The 20,308-nt window shown below is 45.9% G+C and overlaps 1 protein-coding gene across 2 annotated transcripts in view; it reads right to left on the bottom strand.

Moving 5' to 3' along the window:
* The window catches only part of Epac (Exchange protein directly activated by cAMP), a 415,242-nt gene extending 395,400 nt beyond the window's left edge, over nucleotides 1–19,842 (bottom strand). Inside the window, exon 1 of one of the 2 annotated variants that reach the window (XM_065440668.2) lies at nucleotides 19,679–19,842. In XM_065440668.2, coding sequence (XP_065296740.1) covers nucleotides 19,679–19,713 — 35 coding nt within the window. In that variant the 5' untranslated portion in view covers nucleotides 19,714–19,842. The remainder of the gene's footprint in view (nucleotides 1–19,678) is intronic. The other variant, XM_070532230.1, reaches the window with a different exon arrangement.
* Nucleotides 19,843–20,308: the final 466 nt, after the last annotated feature.

Genomic DNA, 20,308 nt, shown 5'->3' with positions numbered 1-20,308 from the left:
GAACAGTGTCTCGAACTTATTATCTCGCTTAAGTAGGAAGCATGTTGTGAGTGCCGAGAGAAAAATTTTGAATTTGTGGGGTATAACTACAGTGATTGTAGAAAATTATTCATTCAACCGTTCCGGAGCTCCATACTGACGTTATCCACAAGGTTTCCGAGATGCTAATGTCACTGTAAAATACACTGAGTTTAAAATTAGTGATAAGGTGGATGGAAATAGGGGCGGGAGAAGGGCATTGGGGGGAGGGGGGAGGGTGCATGTAAAGTGTAATGTGTTATGCAACACAAACGTTTTCGGTTTATTTAGAAGCGCTGAAAATATTTACCCAGTCCTTGTTTTCTTTAATTTTCATGATCTACACGACGTTTGTCATTGGTTTCTCCGGCGTCCTCGGCGAAATAACTAAGGTGTCATGGTTATATTTGGCGAAAATCACGGGAACATTATAAGTAATGTGTATTCAAAGTTCGTGAGTGTGAGAGTTCATTGTGGGTTTCGCTATGCATCACGCATGCAAGTGCTCCGGAATGTTATGAGTGTTTTTTACCAGCGTTGCAAATATTATGCCACCACCCTAGCATAAGTATATATATGTGCCTGTGAGATTTAATTTAACTAAAATGAGGGGAATGCTATGGAAAGCTTACGTGCAAAGTTTAATGCGTGGCAACCAAGCGCGGTCTTCGTAAAGTATTTCTTTTAGCAAATGCATCAAGGCGTTTAGATAATCGTTATCGTATGTGCTTTCCAACGTCCCGAGAGAATGCTGCGTTAGGTTACACCATGTTTATGTTTGATGGCAAGTGGAATGTGCAACGAAAGTTTAACATTTCTGGTTTAATTAGGAGATTTGAAAATAATTGCTGAATTATCGTTTTTTCTCCCGGCATTTTCATGCGTTATATGAGGTCCGCAGTACATTTTCGCAGCGTATTCAGTGAAATAAATTAGGCACCCTATTTAGGTTTGGTAAATGTAAAGACCAAGTTATGAATGATGTGCAGGCACAGTTCGAAATTGGCGGGTTGGTAGAGGCCTGTGCAATTAATTACGTAGGCAAGGGCTCCAGAGCGTTATGAGTGTGTTTTACTGGCAGCTAAGATCATAGTGCGTTTCACTGGTAGAGCTACCAACTTTAACGAGACCAAATTTAGCGAAACTGGGGATAACGTTACGTTTAATCTGCGTGCGAAGTTAAATGCGTGTGAATCAAGTATAGCCTTCGAAAAAAAAAAACAATTTCCACAGTGTCATGCGGCCGTCTTAAGCTACGTATCCCAATTTCACGAGGTAACTGTACGTTAGACTAAGTTTATATTTGTTGGGAATGTGGGTCATGCAAAGCGCAATGTGTGGCAAAGCTTTCCTGGCTTAACTTAGGAGAGCTGCAAATGTGTACTGAAGCTTCGTTTGTTTCTCTATGTTTATACGTTACACGAGGCTCGTAATATGTATCTCCGGTGTAGCTGGGGAATTAAGCAAGGCACTTTGTTTATATTTGCTTAAATGAAAATGAAAAGCAACAATATGAAATGAAAGCAAGAATATGCAATAATTACGCATGTGCAGAGAAACGTGCTGCCCTCATGCATTTAGAGAACACGATGGCTTCGATAGTTCGGTGAGTAAAGGCAGATCAGCGAAATCCATTCCCATTATAGCTGAGCTATCGCATCGTTGGGATTTCCAACATTAATATGTGTCTTCCGCAATATCTCAGTCGCTGATTCTTCTAACGCCTAGCTTAATGCTACAGCCCCGGTTGCTGTTCTCCAGTCTGGTACCTCCCTATGGGGGTTGTCGCAGCTTTGGTTTTTACTGCCAGTTACAACGTGATGCCAGCCTCACATGACGCTGCTGCAACAATGACGCGGACCAACGAATCTGCTGGTGTCTTATTCCGGCTACGCGGCCACGGAAAACTCTTCTCTTTTTCCGTATCAAAGATAACCCTCTGTCGTAAAACGCTGCTACTGAGCTCTGCTCCGTTCCGTACATAGCAGTCAACGCTGTGGAGGCTAGAGAGACTTGTTGCAGTGGCTTCGTTCGCACTTGAATATAGTTCGATGTTTTTCGACCGCAATTGTGCGCAACTGTTTTTTCTTTATGTAGGCTAAGTATTGAATGAAACAAGCTTTAATTCTTAGAAACAAACAAATTGCAGTATACGGCTGCTAATGCATTATTTTAGAACATTCTTATTTTTCTCGTTCTTTTCGGGATTTTTATTTGCAACCCGTAGCGACTAGCCTCACGTGCATGCTCGCGCGTGCGAACGCTGTTGGCGCGCAGCCAAGCATGGACGGAACGCGCGGAATGATAAATTTTCTTGGCGGAACTTCTTGCGCAGCTTCCACAGCGTTGACTGCTATGTACGGAACGGAGTATAGGAAACCGCTTTTGGGTGCCATTACTTTGACGTCGCTTGTTGGCGCTTCGATGGAATTACATTTACAAGAACTATATTGATTACAACAGCAAAATAGCGCGACGTTGGACTAGGGGATTTATCTTGTACATATACATGGAAGAAATGAGAAACAACGCAAAAAGCCGCAGCAGATATCGTTGCGTTGTGTCTTTTCAGTCTCTGCCCACGTTTCTTTCGCCGTTTTCCATTTCGTCTAAAATAGTAACTGAATTACCGAATATCAAATCTAGCCTCACAGTAACGGCGATATTCGATTTAAAACAACGACGTGAGGACAGAGCGTGGAAGACAACGACGAAGGGTGGGAAACGATAGGACAGAGCGCTGACTATTCAGTATTTTATTGAAAAGCAAAACGCACATGAGGATATTGATGATTTTTGTTTTGATCACCTTCGTAACGGGCTGCTGCCTACCAAGTCCAGTCTGGTTGATCTAATCAAGCGTTACTACATTTATCGCAGTCGCCTCCTCTATCTTCTTAATACTTTCTTTTCTTAAAAGTTCTAAATCTGCATTGCATAGTTACCTAAGCCTGTACCGGAGCCGGTTCTCTCAATATATTGCCTTTATTTTTTCCACCAATACTCTAAACGTCTCTTGCGTATCTCGGCTGCTGTGTTTTAATCCAACCGCTTCTCCAGGTGCACGTTACCTATGGATCACACTGGGTGAAACCTTCGCATTACATTAAGATGTGCTGAGTGAACTCCGATTCTTTTGCTGAAGCAGGCACATGCCTCATCTTGTATAAAGGAAAAATCAGACATCCACCCTTTCGCAGCAATTGCTACAAAGGAAACCCATACGGGTTCCTCGAAAGAAAAGCCTCATAGTTGAAGAAAAATTCGTCCTGGTCCGGGACTCGAACCCGGGACCACCGCCTTTCCGGGGCAGCCGCTCTACCATCTGAGCTAACCAGGCGGCTAGCAGATGGCAGGGCGAAGTCGAATTTGTCGACAACACTTCTCTCCACCTTGCGGGTTTCCGCAGAACTACTACGTCAATGCCTCATCTTGTTGCGAATGTTTGCTTCGGCATGTTTTTGCACTTCGGCAACCAGCTGGAGCCTCAAATAGCAAGGCACTTCTCTTTGTGTTATCGTACAGGTTTTCCTTTCAAATTTCTTTCTTTGCATTCTTGTATATATACATGCTCTTTTCTGTTTCCATATTTTTTTTTTGGCATCCGATTTACTGTCTCTGTTTCGCTCATTTTCTTTTTCATGGCACGTGGTTGGCTATTTACCCTTTCAATTACCCTGTACTTGGTCCCCAACTTTCTTGACCTCTTCCTCCGTTTTGTGTCGACGCTTTTCTGGTACAAATGCTCTTTCAGTTTAGCCGCCCATGTTTTTTTCATCCACGTTTTTGAGGCCTTTCTTCAAAACTAATTTTGTTCTCCACTTCTATGGCTTCAAAAAAGGCCCATGTCACCCTGCAGTGCGTCACTTGCGGTTTTACCGCAGTCTCCCAAAGCCAGCCAGCCTACCGATCTTTGGTTAAATGCCAACCTCGACGAGATATCTGATTTTAAGCACAGAATGACATATGTGGACATTAGCGCTGGTACCATCGCTCCTTTCCAGATTCCATGCCCCATCTCATATATGTGTAGCCCCAAAGTGCTCTGTTTCATTACTGCTACAATCCGCTTCCCCTTTGTTTTCGGATTATCTTGGTGGGTGCTTCAGTAAACCTTTTCTTCGTTTATGTATACGCCGAGGTATTTATATTCCGTCGCTATGGGTGTGGCTTGCTGTTGAACTGACATCACTTACTTGCTTGTTCATTAAAGATAATAATTTTCGATTTCTCTGTGCTAAATTTAACTCACAGATTTGTCCCTGCGTTGCCACACATATTCGCAAATTTCGTCAAATATATTCTATTGTCAGCTAGTCGCACTATGCCGTTCGCATACGTAAGCTCAGGGACCTTTTGTTGCACCCTTTGCAAATTACGAATGTAAAATAAATTAAACCCTAATTCGCTGCTTTCTGTCGTCTTTCTATGCCATTAACCAAAGCATGAGCAACAATGGTGACAGAGGACATCCTTGCTTCAATCCTCGGTGAATTTCCACCTCTTCATTGCACTTCCGCACTTCCCATACGATCTATATAGCCCTTCAGTCACGCCACCTGGCGGTGAGAAACAATGAATTTAAGAAAATGACAACAATAAAAATTGATATCAATTGCAATGTAAATCCCGTGTTCAGGTTGCCGCATATTGTGAAGATTCACGCACGCGAGAATACTGAAAATATTATATTTCCTTACACGTTAATGCGATAGATGGTTGACCGACGCTGTCACATTGAATGTAAAAAAATTTGGAACCCTTCAAAGTTTAGTTGAGAGTCAGCACTCCTGTCCTTTCCTACCCTTCGTCTTTGTCCTTGAGCTTATACTATACAATACTTTGTCGCTACCGTTGGTGCTTCGTGACTGTTGCTAATGTTGAAGAAACACTCACACGCCATGAACGCACGCAGCCGAAGCAATAACGGAGTTTTTTGCAAAAGAACTTGTCTCGCGGTGCGCAATACGAATGAATCGAGGAAAAAAACATACCAGAAGATGAGCGGATCCATATTTGGTATTACTCTGAAAATGAGCATTTAATTGGCGTTGCAAATACAGTAACTGCTCGAATTCGCTGGCTACATTGGGTCTGGTAGCAATGACACAAAAGCCTTCTGATATTAGTCTTGTCTGAACTGTACCAGTTCCTTCAGGATTCAACTTCGAAGCAAACAGCTGCTTTCCTCGTTTCATTTGGGAAGCAGATAGGAACCAGGTTCGTGGCACGCCCTACCACGTTCATCCGATACTTTCTGCTATTTTCTTCTGGCGCCAGCAAAGACAATAGCTAGTGCCCTTTACGCATTTCGACACTACGTAAATAGGATAAATAGGAAATGTGATTAAACCGTAAAATGTCCAGGTATCAGCCATACTAATTTCACGCTCAAATGGCAAGCTTTGTGGTCCGGTTGCTTTGTTACTTTAGGCGCGATGAATCTAATAGTTGAGTAAGCTGAACTACCATTGAGGTGTGTCAAGCTACAGCAGTGTCTTTCTGGGCGCATCCTTTTACGGCGCTCCTCTTGCGCCCCATTGCAGGATTAGTACTGGATGCCTTCCCAGTCTCTAGAATTTTTGTAAAGTTTATGCATTTGGACTAGTTCCACAATTTCACGAATGTTGCGTCAAATTTTATGAAAAATTAGTTCTGTTCACGAGAAAGGACTTCGAATCTTCCGTTGCATGTTTTTTGGTGATGAAAGGACGCAAGATGGACTCGCCTGTAAAGTTTGAATGAATTAAGTTTATGCCAACAAGCTCCTGAAGCGTGGAGACGGAATCGGCAACAGCAACGTCGCAAAACACGATGTTGCTTGTCACTGCGTTCTGTTCCAAGCTTGTTACTGCTTCTGTGTTGCGGCTGAGAGCAAACCATCGTTAATGAAATGCAGAAGTGCCCCACCAAGGCGTTGTGCCATGGGCCTATTTAAAAGCAAAACACCAGAGAATGAACGGCGCTCATCAGCCAATCGGACCGTGCTAGTAATCACGATACGCCGTGGCTGCTGGTGAAGGCATATGTAATCGAAGTACGTCCTTTAATCGTTTTCAGCAGCTCAAACACGGCACCATTAGGCCAACTGCCGCTCCTTCGAGCCCACAGTGTTCCTGATGTAGAGATAGGGCACAGAAGGCATGCTTCGCTCCACGCGAAAACTAGTAGCACGAGAACTAGTGCTCCTGTATATAGACATATACAGGAACACTAACGAGAACTAAAGTCCCTTGATAATTTGAAAGTATCGCCACTCTTTGAACTCTGCCGCTGTCGCGCGACCTCCTCGCCCCTATCACGTCTCCCCTCACTCCCCCCCCCCCGCGGAAGTCAGTTCCCCCCGCCATTGCTCTTGGAACCGCGCGGATCGTGCGTTTGGCTTGTGTTTTTCTTTTTCGTTCGCGCCATTTTTCTCCTCAGCTCGGCTGGCTCGTCGCCTTAGCTCGGCGTAGCGAACGTTGTACGCTGTGTTAAACTGCTCTATGTGCTAGCACTATGCATTGCTGTTGCGCATATAACTGCAGTAAGAAGCCTGAAGGTGGTGATGCCGTTTTTATGATACCACAAGGAAAGTGTGACGGCTTGCGCAGGAAGCAGTGGCTGCATAACATTGGCCGAAAGAACTCTGTTCCAACAAAGAACAGCGTTGTTTGTGAGGTGAGGCGTTTTTCTTATCGCTTGTAGCAAAGTATTCCATAGTGCTGCATTTTTTTCATTCTTCCGGCCTGCTTACCAGCGTTTTTGTTGCGGCAATTTGTACGTTGCATAAAAATACGGTTGTCCTCAGTATGCTTAATATTCCGCGGCGGCTCGATCATCTGGCACGTCGCCAACTGTTATTCAGTAGGAAACGCAGCACTAGATTCCGTTTTCCGCTGTCAAGAATTATGTGCGAAGATACGGCCTCTCGATCGCACTTTTCGCGATTGTTAGGATCCGTTGCCTCTTTCACTGAAAATTGAAATAGCGGCTTGTAGAGGAGCTATTATGTCTAGGTTACGTCGATCCATGCGTCAGTCAGATACAATGAATGCAAGCCTTGAAAAAATTAGTGGCAAGTAAAAAAAAAAACATATGGGGTTTTACGTGCCAAAACCACTTTCTGATTATGAGGCACGCCGTAGTGGGGTACTCCGGAAATTTCGACCACCTGGGGTTCTTTGACGTGCACCTAACCCTAAGTACCCCACGGGCGTTTTCGCCCCCATCGAAATGCGGCCGACATGGCCGTGATTCGATCCCGCGACCTGGTGCTCAGCAGCCCAACACCATAGCCACTAAGCAACCACGGCGGGTTAGTTGCAAGTATACCCGTGGTATCGCAGGTGACGAGCGTTAGCTAGTCCACATTGCGTTTAAGTTTTAAGGCGAAAGCCTTTAGATCTCTGTTTCAAGGTGGCATTGTAAACAGAAAATATCACGTGACCCAAGGAAGGCCAGGGGCGACCCAAAGCACGTCCACCCCTGTATAAGATAATGATTAGCCAGGTGAACTAACGATTCATTAGCGATTGAATTAAGGTCAATTAGGGAGGATTAAGTTGGATTATAGTGTAATTGAGTCGGATTAAGGTGCATGAATAAGGATTAAGGTGGATGGAGGAGGGTTAGGGTGGATTAGGGTTGAAGTATCACGACCGATTAGGGTGCAGGAACAGTTAGGGAGGATTAAGGTGGATAATGGAGGATTAAGGTCGCTTAGGGTTGATAAAGGTGGATTGAGAGCGATTAAGATGGATCAGGGTAGATTAAGGTGGATTTGGTTTGATAGAGGTGCATTAGGGTGTATTAATGAGGATTAAGGTGGAATATGGATTGAGCTGTATGAAAGAAGATTAAGGTGGTTCAAGGTGAATTAGGGTGGGTAAGGGTCAATTATGCTTAATGAAGGAGTATTAAGACCAATTAAGGTGTATTAAGAAGGATTAAGGTGCATGGACAAGGATTAAGGAGGATTAGGTTGGATGAGGGAGGATTAAGGTTGTAAATTCTACTGTAATGAACCTTAATCCATGCTAGACCTTCATCCACCTTAACGTACCTTAATCCATCTTAATTCTCCATAATCCATCCTAATCCTTCTTAATGCACCGTGGTCCTCGGTAATCCACCTTATTACTCATTCATTCACTTTAATGCACCCTAATCCACGATAATCCTCCTTAATGCACCCTAATCCATCTTCATCGACTTTAACCCACCCTAATCCTCTTTAATGCACCTTATTCCACCCTAATCCTCAATTCATTTTAACCTACCCTAAGCCGCCACAATAGACCTAATGACCTTCATCCACTTTCATCGACCGTAATCCTCCTTAATTCACCCTAATCATTCATTCACTTTAATCCTCCCTAATCCACCATAACCTCCCTTATGCACCTACATCTCCTTCATTCGCCCTAATCCACCTTATCGACTTTAATGAACCTTAATCCTCTTTATTACACCTTAATGCATCTTAATCTAATCAATAATCAATCATTACTTAACTCTTCTAATTAGTAAACATCTCTTATACACGGCTGCATATGCTTTGGTTCGCTTCCGGTCTTCCTTCGGTCACGTCATATTTGCTGTAGCCCACAACGCGACCTTGAAACAGTTCTAAGGCTTTCGCTTAATAAGTCACACACAAAGGGATGTGCCACAAGCAATACTAGATCAGGTACACAAACTAAAGCACCTTATCACGTGGCAGAAGAATTGTCTGGAGTATAGAACTCGCCTCAAAGGTGCTTTTATATCAGTATACCCCGTTCATACGGCTTTAAGAAAATACCAACCTCCTCATAAACGTTGCCTTCAGCATTATCGATGCTGTTATCAGGATTTCTCAAAATTTTCAACACCACTGGGGCGCGCAACTGCCCCAAAATTACACGCCTCCATAGAATGCTGCGGCCCGTCCGCGGGAGCCCAGGAGAAAAAGGGTGCCGTGCGCAGCCGGCGGGCGAGGAGAATCGAGGAGGAAAGCGCCACGAGGAGGAGAGTGTCGCTACTTTCAAATTATCAAGGGGTCTTAAAGAGAACTAAATGTCAGCGCCATCTAGGTATTTGCTCCATAAAACTATGTTCACCACGGCATTGGTTGGACCACCTTATCAACTGAGCCTGCTTCGCTGCCTATGTTATTTTGTTTTTGAGAAGCGTTGAAACCAGACAAAACTGCGACTAGTTCTTTAGAATGATAGCAGCACCATGCGCACTTCAAATGCATAGCACGGCTGAGCCAAAAAATACGAGAACACGCCAGTCGATGCAGGTATGAAATAGTTTCGAACAACTTCGAGCTGTAAACATTAGCCAAATTTTCATGTTTTGCACGTAAAAAATTCTAACATTGCGTTCCAAATCAGGTTTGCGAAAAAACAGCGGTTTATTGCATTCAATTCTGGTTCGATATCTTGCTTTAAAGACAGCCGACATAGCGCTGAGCGCGGCTCAGCTCGACTGTCCCCTAGAAATTAAACGAACCGGAGAGCCCGTCGCTTTGCGCAAGTCTATTCTGCTTAATTACCAACTGATGGCGAAATCTCAGGACGGAAGCGTCTGGCAGAAGGCCCCGAGATTAACTGTACTCTGGGCTGATGACCAGCAGGCAGTCACGAGTTCACGCTGCGGGCGGCTGCAGTGAGCCAGCCCTCTTATGAACCGGCCGGCAGCGCCCAACTAACAACGCGCGGCACGCAAGTACCCTCCCGCGAGGGCTTGAAGAACCCGGTTTATTGGCTTTCGTGGACGAAGGAGAGATGGCGTGAGCAGTTCGCGAGTCGATGGAGAGTCCGATGGGGAGCCCGCGCATGGACGCAAAATTCCGCCGTGAAGCGAAGCAAGCTCCCTCTACCGATATGACACGCAAGCGAGCTTACTTATTTCTTCACATGAAAGAGAGATGGCGCTTTGTATGGTGTGGAACAAGGAGGTACGAGAAGCGATCGTCGAACGACAGAAAGCATCTCGAAAGCATAGGCAGGCAAAGAAGGCGCAGTTGCCGCAGGATGAAGTAACCAGTAAATGGGAAATATACCGGGAGAAAAAGCCAGTGGTTCAAATACTGGTGCAAGCAAAATTAAAAGGCGAAAGTGAACCTTGGTTGTCAGAAATACGTGAGAAAAAGAAGGCCACACCTAGAATATTTTGGAACCATTTAAAATTATTAGGCAGGAAGTCAACAACAATACAACTACATATCCTGGACGAAGATGAAAACAGACTGGAAGGAGAAGCGGCAATAAATTACATCCGAAAAGTAACAGCCGAATCTTTCTAAGGCAATGACGAGGTTGTATTTGAAAAAAAAGAGCATGAAAGATACCCAAGTGGAAAAGGAGCTGGTGCTGACAAATTTAAACTGGAAGAAAGCGGAAGAGGAAATTCCTAAGCGCACAGCCACAAGGCTAGACGAGATTCCTGTTAGGCTGATAAATGAACTAGGACCAAGAAGTAAGGAAGCTCTGGTGAAAGCAGTGGAAAAAACTTTAAAAGATAGACGAGTACCAGACAGTTGGCGACAAAGTAGAATGAATTTAATTTATAAAGGTAAGGGTGAGAAAGATAGAATTCATTCGTATAGACCGTTGACCATCGGTAACATACAGGCTAGCATGGCAGGCAATCAAATTAACGCTTCAAGCACGGGCAGAGAATCATGGCATTTTGGAAGAGCTTCAGAATGGCTTCAGAATAGGTAGGCGTTTGGATGATAACTTATTTGCTTCTTACTCAGTGTATTGAAATATCAAAAGCAGAAAGCAGACCATTGTATGTGGCCTTTTTAGACATTACAGGAGCCTACGACAACGTAGACTGCAACATTTTGTGGGATATTCTGTAAGGGGAAGGTATAGGTAACGATTGTCTATAGCTTTTGAGAGAGATTTACCTAGAAAATACCGTGTGCGTTGAATGGAAAGGGATGAGGAGCGAGGAGAAAGTTCATATCAACAAGGGACTGAGGCAGGGGTGCTCTTTATCCCCGCTGCTGTTTATGATGTACATGGTGAGGATGGAGAGGGCGCTAGAAAGAAGTAATATCGTTTTAATCTCTCATAAAAACAGGTGGGTACAGTAGTAGAGCAGCAACTCCTAAAGGAAGGAAGGAAAAAGTGGAGAAGGAAAGGTAGGGAGGTTAACCAGTATGGCTTAACCGGTTTGCTACCCTACACATGGGAGAGGGATGGGGGAGATTAAAGATGGGGAAGGGGGAGAGGGAGAGAGAGCGCATATCACAGCACACACACATCGTCCGTTGGAGTCCATCATTCTGGCATGGTACGCGACGTTACTCTCACAGCCGCTTGTCCAGTCCCGTCTCTTTCAAAAACCGAAGTAGTCCCTTTGTCGCCTTCACCTGCGATATCTTCTGTCGGCGGCATGTGAAAATCGTGTCGAGCGACAATGGTCTACTGTCAAGGCGCGCTAGAACAGATGCCAGGGACTTTCGCTGAACGTTATAGTCAGGACAGTCGCACAGAACATGTTCCAGCGTCTCCTCGCAAAGACAGGCATTACAGAGATCGTTGTCGGCCATTCCAATGCGGAAAGAGTAAGATTTGGTGAAAGCCACCCCCAGCCATAAGCGATAAAGCAGGGTCGCCTCTCTTCGACGCAGTCCAGATGGCATATAGAGATGCATCAAAGAGGGCAGGTGGTATTGACGGTTGCTCTGGGTGGTCTGGCTGTTTGGTGTGCACCATAGAGATAGCGTGATCTCATGTGCAAGCACTCGAAGTCTGCTAGCTGCGTCGGATCGTGAAAGCGGTATGGCCTCTTCTTGTGCGTCTTCAAGAGCTGCCCGAGCGGCATTATCGGCGTCTTCATTTCCAGTGACGCCGCAGTGACTTGGCAGCCACTGAAACGTCACATGGTGTCCTTTCTCCTGTGATGTATGGAGTAGGTATCTAATATCGAATACGAGCTGCTCGAATGGCCCGCGATGCAGAGCTGATAGTACAGATTGTAGGGCTGCCTTTGAATCGCTGAAGATTGACCATTGCCGAGGTGGCTCCCGATTGACGACACGAAGTGCAGCGCGAAGAGCAGCTAGTTCAGCAGATGTCGATGTTGTTGGGTGGTCAGTCCTAAAGCTGATGGTAATAGCTTTTGCTGGGACAACCACAGCACCGGACGAACACTGGATGTTTGTGGAACCATCGGTATAAATACCGTACCTCTCGTGCAGAAGAAGCAGAGACAGTTGTTTGAGCACAGGCGACGACAGTTCAGACTTTTTTCCGATTCCTGGTACACTGAGATGGACTGTAGGGCTGATAAGACACCAAGGGGGTATCGATGGTTTAGATGCAGCGGTGAAGCCCGATGGCAGTTTGTCGTTGTATTTGATGATAGTTTTAGCGAATGATGATTGGTGCCTGTCCGAAGGTAGTGCTGCAAGGTGGTGATAGGTGGCACGTGCAAAATGTCTGATGTGCGTTCTCAGGGCTTCCACCGTAATGTGTGTTCGCATTGGATGGTCCCGAGCAATCGCAATAGTTGCCTCTGTTGAGGTGCATCTGGGCAAACCAAGGCAGACTCTGAGTGCTTGAGCTTGTGCTGCCTGCAGAACAGGAATATTTGTCTTGCAGGTGTTGGTCAGTACAGGTAGACTATATCTTAGAAAACCGAGAAAGAGAGCTCTGTAGAGTTTAAGCATTGCGTCTACTGACATCCCCCACGTCTTTCCTGCCAAGTATTGAAACAACTGGGAAGTCGCTGTCAGGCGCCGTTTCATGTAGGCCACGTGCGGGCTCCAACAGAGGTCTCGGTCAATTATTACGCCAAGGAATCTGTGGGTTCGGACATAGGAAATAGTCCGCCCATTGATTGAGATGATATAAGGCGTCATCTATTTGCGAGTAAATGCTACTAGTGCGCATTTTTCTGGTGATATGCTGAGACCCTGTTTACACAAGTAGTTCGCTGTCAAAGTGGCCGCTCTTTGAAGTCGCGCACGTATCTGAGGACGTGTGACTGCCGAAGTCCAGACACAGATGTCGTCAGCGTATATTGAAATTTTGATGGTAGTTGGCAAGTACTCAGCAAGTCCAACAAGAGCGAGGTTGAATAGCGTCGGGCTGAGAGCACCGCCTTGAGGAACGCCCCTGCTGGTATAGCGTCGCGTAGTTGGGCCATCGTCAGTTAACACAAAGAATGATCTTGCAGATAGGTAGCTTGCAATCCACAAAAAAACTCGACCACCTAGGCCAACCGTCGCAAGGGCGTCGAGAATGGCCTCATGTAATACGTTATCGTATGCCCCTTTCACATCTAGGAATAAAGCTGCAGATAAACGCTTACGGGACTTTTCGTGCTGGACATAGGAAACGAGATCCACTACATTGTCGATAGAAGAGCGGTCACGTCGGAAACCAGCCATGGAAATCGGATAAATCTTGTAGTATTCAAGGTACCATTCCAGGCGGCCGAGGATCATCCGTTCCTTTATCTTTCCTACACAGCTGGCCAGCGCTATTGGGCGGTAAGAGGTGAGTTCTAATGGGGATTTGCCCTGCTTTAAGAGTGGCACCAGGTGGCTTACTTTCCATTCGTCAGGAACATTTCCCTCCTGCCATGAGGAGTTGTAAAGGCTCAACAACTCTATCCGTGCGGACTCTCCGAGATAGCACAAGGCCCGGTATGATATACCATCTGGACCCGGAGATGATGAGCGCCTGCAGAGAGCTAGAGCCGCTTCGAGCTGCTCCATTGTAAAAGGAAGGTCCATGCGGCCATCACGTGAATTGGGGACGTCAGCTCGGGCTGGAGGATCTGGACGAGTAGCTTGGTCTGCGATCCGCGCACAAAAGTCTTCTGCGACATCGATGTCTTGCCGCCCTTGGAAAAGCGCTAGCGCCTTGAATGGGAAACGTCGTTCCGGAAGGCAACGCAGACCTTGCACCGTTTTCCATATGTGAGACAGTGGCTTGCGGGGGTCGAGTTTCTGGGAAAACGTTGCCCAACGTTCCGACGCTAATCCATCCATACGACGCTGAATCTTCTTTTGCATCCTCCTGGCTGCCCTAAGGTCATGAATTGATTTTGTACGCCGATATCGACGTTCCGCCCGGCGACGAAGCGCTCGAAGGCGCTCTAATTCTATGTCGAAGTCATTCCGCGTGGAAGAGGTCGTCATCATGCGAGTGGCGTTTTGCATCGTCATTTTAATCGTTTGCTCTAACCCTGATGGTAGGCCCTCGCGGCAGGCATCTTCCTACTCAGATTTGAAGTTGGCCCACTGAATCGTCCGAATGGTATTCCGTAAGCCTGATCTAGACGACAAGCCTTTGATGTTCAGATAGGTGGGAATGTGGTCACTCCCATGTGTCTCAATGTCTGGAAACCACTTCACACATCTGGCGAGAGAGTTGGAGACGAAAGCAAGGTCGAGGCAGCTGCCGTATGTCACGCCGCGAAGAAAGGTGGGGCTACCATCGTTCAGGAGAGTAAGGCCATAGTTGTGGGCGATGCTTGCTAATCTGCGTCCTCTTGCATTTGTCCGTGTACTTCCCCATGCTGGATGGTGTGCATTGAAATCTCCTATGATGACCCATGGGGCGGGACAAACACTCAAGATATCCGCAAATCTTTTGGTATCGAAATTGCAGGAAGGCGATATATACACGCCTATGAGAGTAAACAAGAGTTTGTTCCTTTTAACTGTGATGCATATATATTGATTGTCGTCGTGGGGAGCAATTGGTTGCAAAACATAGGTGAGTTCACGACGAACAAAAATGACGATTTTGCTGCATGCACCATTTGTTGATGACATGATAAATTCGTATCCTGACAGTCTTATTGATTTCGACAAGTTGGGCTCACAAATGAAGATGAGGGGAAACAGATTGGTGTACACAAACTGCCGAAAATCTGAAATTCGTGATTTTAGCCCTCTGGCGTTCCATTGGATGATGGACGCAGCCTTGACTTCTTTCCGGAAGGATGGGGTATGGGTAGCCATCTTTCTAGTTGAGGGATGCAAGCACTGGGCCTAAGGCGTCCAGCACTTTAAGTGCGTTTTGAGCACAGGGTGTCCCGATGTCCACTAAAATTGCTCGAATGGCCTCCATGAGAGAACGTAGCACCGAGATGACTTGGCGGTCTGTTTTAGGTGAATCGTCCATGGCCGGAGAAGGATCAGGTGGGACCCCGACCTTCTGAGGTTCCTTCGCAAGGGAGCGGCTTGGTAGCGTAGGCCATTCCTCTAAAGATAGAGTCTTTTCTGCTTCCTTCGTGGAAGTGGTGGGCCTTGTCGCGGAGTGACTAACTGGCACCGCAGTGGAGTGGGTACTGTCACTTCGCGCATGCGCCTTCTTCGAAGACGTACGATGGCGCCTACGTCGTCGCCGACGCCGGACTACTTCGGCTGCCTCCCTGTGGGCAGAATTGTCTCTGGCCATTTGCTTAAGAACCGCGCGCTCCCTCTTGATGCGGGGACAGTCCTTCGAGGAGGCCGCGTGAGGGCCGCTACAGTTGACGCACTTTAGGACCGTGGCACCGCAGGTCTGTTCTGCATGAGGTTCAGCGCAACGGGGACACCGTAGCGAGTTGGGACACACGCCTTTGACGTGGCCTAGCCTGAAACACTGATGGCATTGAAGCGGCTTCTGGATGAATGGTCGAACCGGATGACGGAAATGTCCGACTTTAACGTGGGATGGGATACAATCCCCCTTGAATATTACTTTTACGCAGCGCGTATTCCCAAGACGGCGCACTTGCGTAATGATCGTGCCTTCGTATGCCGGCTTGGTGAGGCTAGGTAAGTCATCATTGGGAATGGCAATGTCAATGTCGTAAATCACACCGGCTATGGATGTGTCGTCGATCGGGATAAAGGGGCGCATTTTGATTCCGTCTAGCTCTGTGATTTCTTGGAGTTTTCCAAGCGCACTCGCGTTGTACACGTCTATGGCGAGTATATTCTTGCGTGGATTTATTCTTATGTCTTTAATTTGATCCGGCACCGCACACTCCAGAAAAATGGATAGGGCTTGCCTGTTCAGCAATCGTAGGTTGCTTGACGGTTCTGTCGGCATAAAGATGATGACGTGTGGCCAGCGCGCAGGCCTTGTCTTCACAGTCGTTGTGCTCGCAGGAGTTGACGGCGCTGTGTTGGCGATTGTTCTCCTCGCCCTCTTACTCCGGACGGGTATGAAGCCGTCGTCGGATGAGTCGTCTTCCGACATAGAGTACAGCTCGGTGTCTTCGGTGTCACTGGGGGAGCCAACTCGCTTCCTTGCGGTTGACGGCCGTGATGACTTCTGGCCAGGCGGGTCTCTGGCATGCTCCGCGTCCATGGCCGCAAGACGGGGAGGCGAGGCACCTCGAATAGCGAAGATTTCACCCAAAAATTCACAGAGCACAGAAACAAGCGTTCTGCCAAGAAGACACTTCGTCGTCTTCCCCCAGAATATCCAGCAACTCCTAGGTTTATTTTATGCGGACGACATTGTGTAGCTAGCTAACAAGCAAAGTGATTTGCAACATCTGGCTAATACCTGTGGATAGGAAGGCAAAAATTTAGGTTTGAAATTTAGTGTTAGAAAATGGGGTGCTATGGTATTCAATGAAAACAGTCAACAGACAGTCGAGATACAGGGCCAGGAAATACTTCGGGTAACAGAATATAAATACCTTGGTATATGGATAAACGAAGGCGATAGATATGTGGAAACACAGAAAAAAACATAACAGTAAAGGGGAAGAGAAATTCAGCCATAATGAATCACAGAGCGCTATGGGGATACAATAGGTACGAGTCCCTCCGAGGTACGTGGAAAGGTGTAACGGTTCCAGGACTTACCTTTGGGAAATTGGGGAAGGCTACGAATGAAGCTGTGCAGGCTGATATGGGCTGGACACACACACACACACACACACACACACACACACACACACACACAAAGAAAAAACGTGTCTAGTCGTTAAAGCTTTTCCAGGTTTCTATGTTCTACGACCCCCACAACTCCTGTTCTAGTTCGTTCTAGAAGTATCACTATTACGCTTTATTTTGCATTAGTACATAGCCATTTTACCTATGGCATTGTTGCGCGGGAAGTACTTATGAAAGTGATCTCTCATCCGATGAACACATCCAGAATTAATCCTTTCTCATTATTCATGGTCAATCTTGGACGCCAGTACACATCTCCGCACTAATAACATTTTACTTACTCGCAACTTATTCAATTACAACCTCGCTATGTTGTTCGTAAGTTATTATAGAAAGACCTACGTCATGAGATTATCAACGATGGTATGCTGAAGAACAATACTTGCACTGGATTTGAGCATAATAATAATTTTCTGTTACCCAAAATGACCAGAAATTATGGAAAAATGACATCTGCCTTTTCAATCACCAGGTTTTGGAACAATTTCCAATAACATTGAAAATGGTGCCCTCGTTTTATGTATTCAGAAATGTCCGTAAATTATTTCTTACCGATAGTTAATATTTGTTGCCCTTTGAGTTTATTTTTGTTGTTGTCCCGGTTATGCTCTAAGATGATTAGGTGGAAGCTCGGTCGAGTTAGTGATTCAATATCAACATGTCGACAATATCGAAAAAAAAAAACGGTGTGTGTATTGGTGGATGCATAGCGCCCATTTTAAGCGACATTTTTCTCGCTTACCATGACCGACTTCTTGTTGGCCGCCTTGATAACACAGTGGTTGTAAAAGTTTTCCGTCTTGTGGATGACTTCTTGTTACTTTTTGCGTGTGAAAGTCAAGGTTCTGAGCCTGCTGCTTCAGATGTACTTAGCCGATTCAGTTAGTGTTTGTCGCCACTTGTCCTGACGCATGAACTACTGGCAGATGACTCGTTAACGTTTTTAGATTTGCGACTTCCCCCGTATTCAGAAATGCATCGTAACCTGAAGCCCACGCTTGACTTCATTTAAATGACGCCTGCCGTGAACGCAACAGAGGAAACGCGATGAGTGTCTTGGGCGCGTTCACATCAGGCGTCACTTATATAAAGTCAAGCATGGGCTTCAAGTTAAGATGCATCTCTGAATACGGAGGTTAGTATCCCTCGAGATCACCTTTGCTGGATGTACGAGCCCAGAGGTAACAAGCCACTTTTCTCTTATCTGTCCGCCCATTACAAGCTGGTTAAACGGGGCATTGTAAATCTTTACTTCACAAATGCCCTATAAAAGTCTTTCTTCCACTCTTTAACGCGCAGACTCCAAGCGCAAGCCTCCCGCTTAACATATGCTGGGTTCCCCGAGCTTTTGTTAGTTTCAGTCGCAGAAAAGTTATTAAAAAAAAGATCAAGCTGGGAGACAAAGCACCAGCACACAGCGCTGCCAGAGCTTGAAGAAAATCGCACAGCTTGAAGAAAATAGGCAGTAAAGTAGGTGCTAAGTAGGTGCTACAAGCAGTGCTCTGTAGGCGTGTGAATGCTGATGCCACACGACGAAATATTTGCACTACTAACCATAGGAATCGGTTTGAAGCATGCGCCCTGGGAGGGGGGGGGGGTTACGTGATTCCCTCGACTTGCGGAAAGAAATACGTTGGCCAATCAGGCAGATGTTTAAATGAGCGATTGAGAGAGCATTTTTACAATATTTATACCACCGTGCTAGGTCATCTTGACATTCACTGCAATGACTGCCATTGTGACCCTGAGTTTGTAAAACTGCGCTGTAATTTCCAAACACTGAGAACAGCTTACACGTGAAATCATAGAGGCTGACAAGATACAGCGGCTGGTTGACCTTCGTACCAGCATGCCATCTATTGCCCTCACCAAAAACAAAATCAAGTATCTAGCTGTCATGCAATAGGGGTTCATGTGTTACATAACGCAAAAGTAGTTTTTTCATTACTTTTGCTTGTGTATATAGTTCTGGCGATTTTGCAAATATAGATAAGTTAAGACAAGTTAAGACAATAAAGACAAGACAAGCGCCTGTGTTCTGTTCTTCCTTCAGTCCTTGTCTTTTGCGCTGTTCAAACATGTCCATAATGCTCTAAGAGAACGTTGTCTTAATTTATACGACTTTTGTGTTTGAAAAATCTTCTTTTCGCATGTTTTTATCCCTGCGAACACTTGCATGGACTTTTTTCTTTGTTTATTCCTGAGTTGTCTAATTCTTTCTTAGTTTTTTTTTTCTATTTCTTTTCTTATTGCTTCGTTATGGGTTGTAGCGTTATATTGTATAGATCACTCTTGTAATGGGCATTTTTGCATTAGTTTACGTGTTCTTGTTTTCTTTGGCACCTTGTATATTTTTCACTACATTGCTTCGTAACCGAGGGTCCCGTTACAATCGTCGACTACGGGACCCTTTCCTGTACATTTTTAACTTGCCTGGTAACCTTTAAATAAACTTCATAATAAACATTTTGATTCAAGTTGAGTGCATAATAACAAAACACACAAAGAATTCTTTCCATGCCTCCTGGATGACAGAAGGCCAGGCCGCTGAGCTTCAAGCGGTGACGTCACGTGGGGAGGCCGGTTCTCTGGGGACGATTATAATTATAATTGTTTTTTACTAGGCATTGTTTGAACAAAGCTGGCGACTTTATTGCACAACATCGCAATCATAGCGGTCGAACCTCTGTCATCAAGCAGGCCTCGTTAGTGGCCGCCACAACGACATTTTTTTTTCTTTTTCAAACGTTGCCGCCTTACCGTTTGTCCATGCTGTGCGACCATACCGCCACCATGCCGTTCCCGCATCGACCTTTGTAGTGCTTGGCGGGCGCCACAGATGGCGGCACCTGACGCGCTAACCTCGTCCCCGGCAGCCTTGGGCTTTCTCAGCGTCGCCCGCTAACGTCGTCCGCGACGGCGGCGGGCGTCTGCAATGAAGAGAAAAGAAAACGGCCGCTGTGCTTTAAAGAAAGCGGGCCACCCACCACGCTTAACCCTCCACATATTTATCACGAGAGTGAAGCAACGACAGCGTCGACAGAGGCAACTACCGGTGAGGCTTCTAAGCAAGGTTCAAAGAACTTCTCGGATTGCCTAACGCCTTCTGCTCGAGCTTTTCACATCACGTGAGCACTGATGAGCAGCGGGGGAAAGGGTAAAAAAGGCGGCTCCCCTTCGTTTTCTTATCTGGAAATGATTGATGCGTTAGAAAGGGGCCTCCGATTTATTTTTATCCAAGAAACGAATTTACTCAGTCCAAATTTATATCTATAGCTCGAGAAATGAATAGCGCGAGGGATACTGCTGAGCTCCTTTCCCCACCAGTTACGTGAGAAAGGCGCTCATTTTTAATAGTTTCCGATCACACATCACTTTGTTTTCTTCTAA

The sequence above is a fragment of the Dermacentor albipictus genome, chromosome 1, assembly GCF_038994185.2.
Source record: "Dermacentor albipictus isolate Rhodes 1998 colony chromosome 1, USDA_Dalb.pri_finalv2, whole genome shotgun sequence".
In the NCBI taxonomy this organism is placed as follows: domain Eukaryota; kingdom Metazoa; phylum Arthropoda; class Arachnida; order Ixodida; family Ixodidae; genus Dermacentor; species Dermacentor albipictus.
The sequence above is the reverse complement of the archived record's forward strand: the minus strand, read 5'-3'. Positions and strand labels throughout refer to the sequence as shown.